The sequence below is a fragment of the Alexandromys fortis genome, unplaced genomic scaffold, assembly GCF_014885135.2.
Source record: "Alexandromys fortis isolate MF-2015 unplaced genomic scaffold, M_Fortis_MF-2015_v1.1 scaffold_240, whole genome shotgun sequence".
In the NCBI taxonomy this organism is placed as follows: Eukaryota; Metazoa; Chordata; class Mammalia; order Rodentia; family Cricetidae; genus Alexandromys; species Alexandromys fortis.
In genome coordinates, this window is record NW_026068133.1 from 1413529 (window position 1) to 1423986 (window position 10458).

At 51.0% G+C, this 10458-nt stretch overlaps 1 protein-coding gene across 4 annotated transcripts in view; it reads right to left on the reverse strand.

The window, feature by feature from the left end:
* The window catches only part of Ercc1 (ERCC excision repair 1, endonuclease non-catalytic subunit), a 13044-nt gene extending 11348 nt beyond the window's left edge, over nucleotides 1-1696 (reverse strand). The window contains exons 1-3 of one of the 4 annotated variants that reach the window (XM_050126263.1): nucleotides 1542-1696; nucleotides 1082-1309; nucleotides 573-684 (exon numbers count right to left, since the gene is read on the reverse strand). In XM_050126263.1, coding sequence (XP_049982220.1) covers nucleotides 573-677 — 105 coding nt within the window. In that variant the 5' untranslated portion in view covers nucleotides 678-684; nucleotides 1082-1309; nucleotides 1542-1696. Of the gene's footprint in view, nucleotides 1-572; nucleotides 685-1053; nucleotides 1367-1541 lie in introns of those variants that run through there. The other 3 variants (XM_050126265.1, XM_050126262.1, XM_050126264.1) reach the window with 3 other exon arrangements.
* Nucleotides 1697-10458: the final 8762 nt, after the last annotated feature.

The window sequence follows — 10458 nt, forward strand, 5'->3', positions numbered from 1 at the left end:
ATATTATATATTTAATATATTATATATATATTAAAGTAGGATGGCCCATTGCTGCAATCCCAGCACTTGGAAGGGATAGACGGGAGGATCAGGATTCAAGGCCAGCCTCAGCTACATATAAATTACAAGGATAGCCCAAGAAATGTGCGACCCAATCTCAAAGGCCAAAACTAAACAAAAACCATCACTGGCCAATGGCTAGCCCTCTTTTAACCACCCTGTCATCCTGTTTTACAGAAGGGAAAATGGAGGCTTTCAGAGGACAGCAGGCTATTTTTCCAAAGTAACCCAAACCTCAAAGTTCGCTAAACTCACACCGTGATCCCAGGGATCCCTTAGTTTTTTTTTTTTAAATATTTATTTATTATATATACAACATTCTGTCTGCAGGCCAGAAGAGGGCACCAGACCCCACCACAGATGGTTGTGAGCCACCATGTGGTTGCTGGGACCTGAACTCAGGACCTCTGGAAGAACAAGCAATGCTCCCAACCACTGAGCCATCTCTCCAGCCCCCAGGGATCCCTTAGTGTCCCCTTTACTCCGAGAAGCCCCCAAGTCCTTGCCCTTACCCCTGCAGGAGGGATCTCGTCTTCCTCCAGTGGGATAACAAACTTCTTCTTGGTGGGCGGCCCCGAAGACTGCGGCAGACTTCCCTCGTCCTTCCCAGTGTCCATCTGGGGCCTGGGAGGCGTGGGACATCGGCGTTGGCAATTCCATCTTCCAGAGGGGGACTCCGTTTACACCGGTGCCCCCCAAAAGATTGCCAGGTTCCTGAAGCCCAACCCGTGGGCCCGCCCCTCTCAGCCTTCCCACTCCGGATTGGCCCACGAACCCTCTAGCCCCGCCCCACCGACCTATTGCCCCGCCCCAAGTCGGTCAGGGATGGTTGGTCCCGCCCCCAGAGGCACACCTGGACGCGCTCGCCCCGCGCGGTTTCGGCCTTGTCTTAGCCTCGGCAATGATTGGCTTCTTCCTCTACCAATCATCAGCCCGCAGCCTCCCCTCCGCCCCAGCCCCTCGCCCCTCGCCCCTCGCCCCTCGCGGCCTTACCTCTGGGTCTCAGCGCTGTCAAACTCACCTGCTCTTCCCGAGGCCCACAAGAAAGCACAAGGGGAATAGAGTAGACACACCGCCAGCGCGGCCAGTGCGACCCCCGGCTGGCTTCACTTCCGGCCGCTCTGGCCCTCCGCTCGTCTCGCTGCTCCCTGGGTAGCGCGGAGAGGAGCTGTCTTCGCTCTGCTCTCTATGGTCCTGGAGGACCGTGGAAGTTTGGGACGGAGAGAGGCGTGGGTCTTGGTACCTAAGTCTTTGAAACCATGTGGTTCTGTTACAAGGCCCTGTTGAGCGCTTTCTGTGCTCCCAGATTCCAGACAGGGTTCAGTGAAGAAGAGATCAAACGAGAGAGGGGGAGGGGAAGGGAAAAAAAGGAGAGAGAAAGGAAGCGAGGTATCAAAGGACGCCCTCCCTTTGCATGTGGGCTGACTTGGTTTGAACCTCAGCCCACTCACGCTGACTCACTCAGCTAAGCCATTCCCCACCTGCGTGCCAAGCAGCGGCTGCTAGCGACAGCTGTGCCTTCCCTGGGGCTTCTAGTCCAGTGGGACAGTCAGACGTGGTCCCACCCAGCAGGGACTACCTCGAGTGGGCAGGGCCGCGATGGAAGAGTCCAGAGGACAGTGAGACCTGGTTAGGGCGAGCACCTGACCCAGCCCGGGGGGTCAGAACGGGCTTCCTGAAGGAAGGGACATCTGAGCCCCAGACCTGGGGCCCGGTGGATGACTTAGTATTACTCACTTCCTGAAAGGAGAATTTCACCCTGTTCCCACTTGCGGTTCTCGGATTGCTAAGGAAATAGGGCATCGTTTTGTGAATTTAATGGTCTTATATGTTCTACGTTCTTGCTCATTTCCTTTGCCCATTTTTTAAAGGTTGGCTCATATCCTTTGCCCATTTTTTTCAAAATGAGCAATTCAGTTCAGCAGTTTGTAAAATTAAAAAGGGGGGGGGCAAAGGAGATGAGCGTCTTCTTATTACTGCCCATTTAGTGGAGGGATGCTTGGGTGTCGGTTCTGTTAGTCATATCCATAGAGTGTTTCCTCCCGGTTCACGCTTTGGGAATGCTCCGGTTTTGCGTGTATTTACCCAACATGTCCTACACTTTCTTTTGGTCTTGGTGGATTAAGGAAGGACATGCCTCAGGGTTATATAACATGTAATCTGCTATATATTTTAAGTGTTTTCCTTGTTATGCTGTGAGCCACTGAGCCACACCCCAGCCCCTCACTGGGGGATTCTAGGCAGGGGCTCTACCACTGAGCCACACTTCCACGCCCCTGGAAATATGATACACAGCAGAACATATTAACAGTTAATAGCTGGGCATGATAATAGGTGGTTCATATCTTTAATCCCAGCACTCAGGAGGCAGAAGACGGCTGATCTCTGAGTTCGAGGCCAGCCTGGTCTACTACAGAGTGAGTTCCAGGACAGTCAGAGTTACAAAGTGATACCCTGTCTCAAAAAAAAAAAAAAAGTAGCCCTACCAGTATAGGAAAGGAAAAGAGCTGAGCGTCCACCGATCAGAGCATCCTTCACAAGCCTGGCCTTCAGAGGGCGCGCCTGAACCGTGTGTTGTGTGAAGGAGCCTCAGGAACCCAGCTTTTGCAAGGCGAGTTCCCACTGTGCTCCTTGGTTTCTCCCTGGCATCGTTTGCTGAAGTAAAACAGCAGTGTGTGGTGGCATCCATCAGCATACCTTTAAACACAGCTCCGAGAAAGCTGAGGGCTTGTGCTACATAGTGACTTTCAGTCCAACCTGTGCCACAAAGCAAGACCCTGGGGAGAAAAAATAACCCACCACTGACGTATCGGTGCACGCCTTCAATCCCAGCACTCGAGAGGCAGAGACAGGCAGATCTCTGTAAGTGTGCAAGGCCAGTCTGGTCTACAACAGTGACTTCCGGATCAGCCAGGGATACATAAAAGGACCAGGGACTGGAGAAATGAATGGCTCATCGGTTAAGAGCACTGATGCTCATTCTTCCTTAGGACTCGATTCCCGACATCCACAGGGTGGCTCACAACCATCTGAAACTCCCGTTCCAGGGGACCTCCACAGGCACCAGGCACACAAAACCCTCATGCACATAACACAAGATAGAATTCCATGCCATTTTTTTAATGAAGTACCAGTTTACGTGTCTCTGAATCCAAATGAAAACTTAGAGCGTGTGGAATCCTAACTCAGTTTCTCCCACGGAGGAAAAAGAATCCCAAGTCTTGAGCCTGCAACTCTCAGATCTACCGCCAGGGGTCGCCGGCGCCCCGCTAGAGGATTCCCCGGCGAGTTGGGCTGAACCACGCGGAATGCTCAGGACCCAGCGAGAAGGCGATGCGCATCCTTCCTGCAGCCAACCTGCGTCCCGGCCGCCCACGGCTGTGACTTTGAGTCGTTTGTCTTAGTCAAGGGCGGGAAAAGTTGTTCTTAGTTCTTCATCATCCCTAAGTTTGCTTTCTGTGTGTTCAATTTATGCACTGAAACCTTGCATGCCCAGATCCAGCCTCCCACTCCTAGTGCTTTGAGTTCAAATGATCCCACTTTCCTTACTCAGCATCCGGGTTCAGCTCTCCTCCTGAGCTTGTTCCTCCTGTATCAACTTAGGATCCCCTCTGCACTCCAGAAGGGATGGAGAATTGGGGGTGGGGGATGTGCTTGGACCAAAATGTAACTGGAGAGCTGGAGACCCTCAAAGGTTCCGGTGGGGAGATGCGGGGGGGGGGGGGACAAAGTGACCAGGCCGACGTCCCCACCCTCCTCTAAACTTAGCTGTGGTGACGGCGATCGCGGCGGGCTGGGGACGCAGGGGGCCCGAGCATAGAGGGGGGCGGCTCGCCTAGGCTGTGAGAACCTCTATTTATAGTGCCCGGAGCCCGAAATAGCGTGGAGCAGAGCGGCCAGGATGACGTGGGAGCCGCCCGGGGCTGACTCACCCGGCCCGGAGTGGAGGCCCCAGGATGGGGGACAGTGGAACATACCGGACCCGACCCCACGCCTTCATGGACATCTCTTTTACTAGGCCATCCCAATGTGTCTGCTGGGACAGGCGGTGGATGGATAGATACACAGCAAAAGATGTCTGTAGTTGCACTGCAGTTGGATTAGTGGTAGGATTTCCACCAAAAAAAATTTCCACCAAAGGAATTGAACCAGGTATGCACACCCGCTTCTCACCAGAAAGAGTACTGAAATGTTTTAGAGTTGGAGGTATGGACACACTGACCACACACAGCCATTATTCCATAACGTGTCTCCTATATTATTCCCCGCCTCCTCCCTCCCGCATGTGCCCTCTGCCTAGAATGCTTGTCCCTGCTTCCAAAGACTTGAGAACTCATACACTTACTTTAGAGCGCCGTTCCTCTGTGACCTACTGGCCTGGGATAAATGAGTTGTGCTCAGTGTAGCCAAGACAGAGATAAATATACATTTCATTTAGCTGATTAGCATGGATTAGAAAGTGTTGGCAAGAGGAAAAAATGGATCCAACAGCAGCTTACTTTCTGTTCTGGCAGCAGGTGTGATGGGCAAATATGGCCCAGGAGCCTTGTCACAGCCCCAGGAGCCCCAGGAGGGGCACACTGCAATGATGCTAATGGGGGCGGTGGGCACTGTGCTGCCTACACCTAGGCAACCTGGGCAACCTGTCCCGAGGACATGCAGGTCCCAGCATTGGGGCTGTAGGGAGCCCAAGAAAGGTGTAAGGACATCAAAATGATTGTTGTGCTTATACTTGGGAGACTTTATTGTATTTTTCCTGAGTTTAGTGGAGCCTGGATGGAATCGCAGCAGACCAGACACAGAGGTAAACGTGAAGAAGAAGGGTGATGTCTTCCTGAAGCCCAGCTGGATGGCAACTTGCAAGGATTTAACAATCCTAAACTCCGTGTGAAGGCCCGGACCCATATGCTAGCCCTCCAGGGTCTGAGGCCAGAGGACAAAAAGTTAGAGGCCAGCTGGGCTATTCAGCAGGGCTCTGTCTTAATAAAAATAAAACAATGGCTGTAGAACAGCTCTGTGTTCAATCCTCCACCATTGCATAAACCTTGCACACTGGTTCAGACCTGGGTGGAGGCTGAAAGATCAGGAGTCCCAGGTCATCCAGGGATACTTAGGGAGCTTGCTGCCAGCTGGGCTACCTGAAACTGTCTTAAAATAAACAGTTAAGTAAGAAAACAAACAAGCAAATGGTACTATGCCCTTGGTTATGTCTATAGCATGTTAAAAACATCAAAAATGGGCTGGAGAGATGGCTCCATGGTTAAGAGCATTAGTTACTTTTCCAGAGGACCCAGGTCTAATTCTTAGCACCCACATGACAGCTCATACCTGTCTGTAACTCCAGTTCCAGGGGACGAATAATAAAAATTCAGAGCCGGGCGATGGTGGCGCACACCTTTAATCCCAGCACTCGGGAGGCAGAGGCAGGCGGATCTCTGTGAGTTCAAGACCAGCCTGGTCTACAGAGCTAGTTCCAGGACAGGCTCCAAAGCCACAGAGAAACCCTGTCTCGAAAAACCAAAAAAATAAAATAAAATAAAATAAAAATTCAGAGACAAATATTGGGGTTCAAGCTGAAGATCAGAAAAGCAAATAGCCAACCACTAGAGAGACATTTTACCTCTAACAAATCTTCAGAGCAAACAGGCGAGATCCTGTCTCCGGGAATCCTCAGACTCCACACTCCAGTGAGTTCCTGTCTCTTCCCCTTTATATTCCTCTCTCTGCTCAGCTGTATCCTTCCTGTCTCCACCTCCCTAGTGTTGGTATTAAGGTGTGACTCCCAAACACTGAGATTAAAGATGTAAGCCACCACCACCAGATCTTTTTCTGGATCCATCTGCGTAGTCCAGGGTAGCCTTGAACTCACAGAGATTCTTCTGCCTCTGTCTCCCGAGCCCTGGGATTAAAGGTGTGTGCCACCACTCCCTATCCTCTAGTGGCTTAGCTTTGCACTCTGATCTTCAGGGAAACTTTATTTATTAAAATACAAATAAAGTATCACTACAGGACTCAACACCAGTGCCCATAAAATAAAAATGAATAAGTTACAACATCAAAACCAGCGACACCTTCTTACTGACTTCTGAAGAATGCTGTTTTATTAAACTGTACAGCACAGGCTAGCAAGAAATTTGTTTACTATTATTATTTTAATGAGTTGTTACATGTCCCTTGTATTTATCCATTTTCTTTCTTCTTTATCTGGAGACAGAGTCTCTCTGTGTAGTCCAAGCTAGCCTGGAACTCACTATGCAACCCAAGTTAGCCTTGAGTTCACAGAGATCCATCTGCCCCTGCTTACCAAGTGCTGGGCCTAAAGGTACACTTGGCCCAATTTCCTTTTATTTGTTTAACTCTTTTTCTTTCAAATTCGTGTGTGTGTGTGTGTGTAACTGACACAAGGATGGAGGTCAGAGAACCAGTTTGTAGAGTCATTTCTCTCTTTCCATCTTTACACAGCTTCCAGGGATAGAACTCAGGTTGCCTGGCTTGCATGGCAAACACCTTTGCCACTGGGCCATTTTGCCAGCTCAGCTTCTCTCTCCCTCTCTCTCTTTCCCTCTATCTCTCTATTTTTCCCTCCCCTCTTTCTCTCTATCACCAGTGTCTAACATAAAGTAGACTAGCCTCAAACTTAATATGTAGCTGAAAATGACTGTCACCTCCTGATCCCCCTGCCTCCACTTCCCCAGGGCTGAAGACATATTCAACCACCACATCTGTTTGCACAGTGCTTGGGACTGGGAGGAGACCCAGGGCTTCGAGGATGCTCACCATACCTGGTTGTGCAGTGCTGAAGACTGGGACCCAGGGCTTAGAGCATGCTCACCACATCTGGTTGTGCAGTGCTGGGGACAGGGACAGGGACCCAGGGCTTCGAGCATGCTCACCACATCTGGTTGTGCAGTGCTGGGAACTGGGACTGAGACCTAGGGCTTGGCGCATGCTCACCACATCTGGTTGCATAGTGGGGACTGGGCTTCGAGAATGTTGGTCCAGCTCTCTATCCACTGAGCCTCCTCCCAGCCTGGGACTTTAGAGGAATAAACTGGGGTTCAGAGGGGTTAAAGTCACAGCTGAGCGGGTCCAGGGCTGATACTAGAACCAGAGCAATCCACAAGACTGTGGTCTCCTGTCACTCATAACAGTAGGCCACTACTGCCTCTGAGATTATTATAATTAGCTGATGTTTGTGATTTTTACATTTCTCTGGGAGCGGAACATGTATACAGTATTCATATGGAGGTCAGAGAACAACTTTCAGAAATGTTTTTCCTTCCTTCCACTGTGAGGGTCCTGGACATTGGGGTCAAGTCCTCGGACTCGGTGACAAGTATCTTTACCAACTGAGCCAGCCATCTTGCTGTCCTGGTGACTTTTTGTATTTAATTTTATCCAGCCATGCATTCATTCACTAAGGATAGGGTCCCTTGTAGCTCAGACTGGCCTTAACCCTTACCCTTCTGCCTCACAGCCTGACCAGGGTGACTGGCATGGGCCATCAGGAGTAGCTGCGTTTTGTTTTGTTCACAGCTGGGGCTCCCTATATTGGCCAGGCTAGTTCAGGAATAAACTAAATCCTCTCAAAAAAATAGCAGCAATACACCTGCCTCGGTTTCCCAGAAGGTGAGGTATACTTGGGAGCCAACATACTTGGCTTGAGTGTTGGGTTTCTTGACAATTTTACTTGTATTAAGAGGCAGCGGGCACGTGCATGCCACAGCACACAGGTGGCAGTCGGAGGACGGCTTCACGGAATCAGTTCTCTCCCGTGTTTACAAGGGCTCCAGGATCTGCTGCAGGTTGGTTCGAGGTCAACCCCTTTCCCTGCCAAGTCATCTCATAAGCCAGAGTCTGCGGTTTTAATTGGGTTTGCTTCTCTTTCCTCACTCCACCCAAAACAGGGTCTTGCTGTGTGGCCCAGATTAGGCAGGAACAGGTGACAATCAGTCATCTCTCAAGCTCTTGAGAACTGGGTGCAGCTTAATTTTTATTCACAAAATGTACATAAACGTGACTCTGTTGAGAATATTACAGAAACAATACCCTGAGTCCCCAGGAGGTGTGGCCCAGTGGTAGAGCCCCTGCCTAGAATCCCCCAGTGAGGGGCTGGGGTGTGGCTCAGTGGTAGAGCCCCTGCCTAGAATCCCCCAGTGAGGGGCTGGGGTGTGGCTCAGTGGTAGAGCCCCTGCCTAGAGTCCCCCAGTATTGTTATTCCTGATGCACCTTATGTGCTTGCTCAGTGTGGCTTGGTACTCTTTGGGGATGCAGCAGTGGAGAAGGCTCAGGTGTTCTTTAAGATCACGAAACTCAAAGAACAGGTCATACAAAGAACGCGATCACACCAATCGATGGTGGCAGGATGAGTCGGTGAGGTCTTTTCAGCATCGTCTCTAACAAACTAATCAAATCATCAGTGAGGGCCTGAGTGTGTGGCTGACGGTGCAGCGCTTGTCTATCTCACTGAAAGCTCTGAGTTCCACCCCAAGCAATAGAACAAAAAACAAAAAAGAAAGAAAGAAAGGAAGGGAGGGAGGGAGGGAGGGAGGGAGGGAGGGAGGGAGGGAGGGAGGGAGGGAGGGAGGGAGGGAGGTGCTGGATGTGGTGGTACAAGCCTTTAACCCCAGAACTTGGGAGCCAGAGGCCAAGGAATCTCCATGAGTTCAAGGCCAGTCTGTTTTACCCACCAAGACTCCGTCTCAAAAGGAAATAAGTACTAGTGAATAAAGGCGGCTCAGGAGAGTAGTGCACACCTGCAACCTCAGGACTCCGGAGGAAGAAAGGCAAGCGCAGCTACTCAAGGCCATCGTCCTTGGCAGGCAAGCCGATCTCTCCAGCTTCCGCCATCGCATCCACCCACCCCAACCATCTGAGGGAGACCCCGAGAAGGCTCGGTGGCTTTCCTTTCAGGTGTAGAGACTGTGAGCTTCCATCTCGGGTTTGCTCAGCATTGGCTTGCCTCCCTCTTGGGCCAAGGAGCTCATGACCTCCCAGCCTTCGAACGCTGCTGCTGCTCCGGAGAAGCAGAGGCGGCTGGTTTAAAGAGGCAGTCTCCTGTCACCCACCACCCGCTCCGTGCCTAACTGTAGGCTGAATGCCTCCACCACAAATGCTCACCCTAACCCTAGAAGGGAAGGTACTGTTTGTTCTCAGAAACCTGTCCTGCCTCCCCCTCCTCCTGGCCACATGGGCATGGAAGCTGGGGCTCCCTTCTGTCAGTGCCACCCAACTCTGTGGGAAAGGCTCTTATTCCACACCTCTTCCTTGGCTTCAGCCTCTCTTTTCAGGCGAATTCAACCCATCCAGGCCCAGCCCAGGCCTCTGCCCGCCTGGGGTGGGTATGTGACTCTGTTGGGGCTGAGGCAGAGGGCTTGGACAACTAGGCACCAGTGTGGAGGGCATAGTGAGCGCTTTTCTAAAATAACCTTAACATGGATGAAATAAGGGTTGGTGAATGTGGCTCAGTGGGTAGAGTCCTTGCCTAGCAACCATGAAGTCCTGGGTTCCATCCCCAGCACCAAGTGGCACACACCTGTTCTGTTGTCACTTGGGAGATGGAAGCAAGAGGATTAGAAGTTTGGTGGCTCAAGCCTTTAATCCCAGCACTCAAGAGGCAGAGACAGGTGGATCTCTGTGAGTTCCAGGACAACCTGATCTACAGAGCGAGTTCCAGGACAGGCTCCAAAGCTACACAGAGAATCCCTGTCTCAAAAAGCAAAACCAAAACGAACAACAAAAATAAAACAACATGTATTTGGATCTTCAGTTTTTAATTAGTGGAACTGTTTGAGAATTAGGAGGTGTGGCCTTGGAGGAGGAGGTGGCTTGGAGAAGGTGTGCCATTGGGGGTGGGCTTTGGGAGTTCAAAGGCCAAGCCAAGCCTGTCTTGTTCTCTCTGCTGGCAACCTCTGTCCAGATGTGAACTCTCAGCTACTGCTCCAATGTCATGCCTGCCTGCCTGCCTGTTACCACACTCCCCGCCATGATGGTCATGGGTTCTCACCCTTTGAGACTGTGAGCAAGTCCCCAATTATCCTTCCTTCTACACATTGCCTTGGTTGTGGTGTTCCAACACAGGGATGGAACGGTAACTAAGACAGATCCCCAGGACTCACATGGGGACTCAAATAATCCATTACTCTAGTTCTGGGGACTCAGCACCCTCTTGTCCTCCTTGGGCACTGTACGACGGTGGTCCGTATACATATATGCAGGTCCAGTAGTCATACACATAAAATAAAACAAATTATATAAAAATACATTCAGAAGCCATTCCAAATACTACGCAGTCCTAGGGACTCAAGTTTAACCCCCAGGACCCAGGTAAAGATGAGAGGAAAGAAGCAGTCAGGCGGTGGTGGCGCAGGCCTTTAGTCTCCACACTCGGGAGGCAGA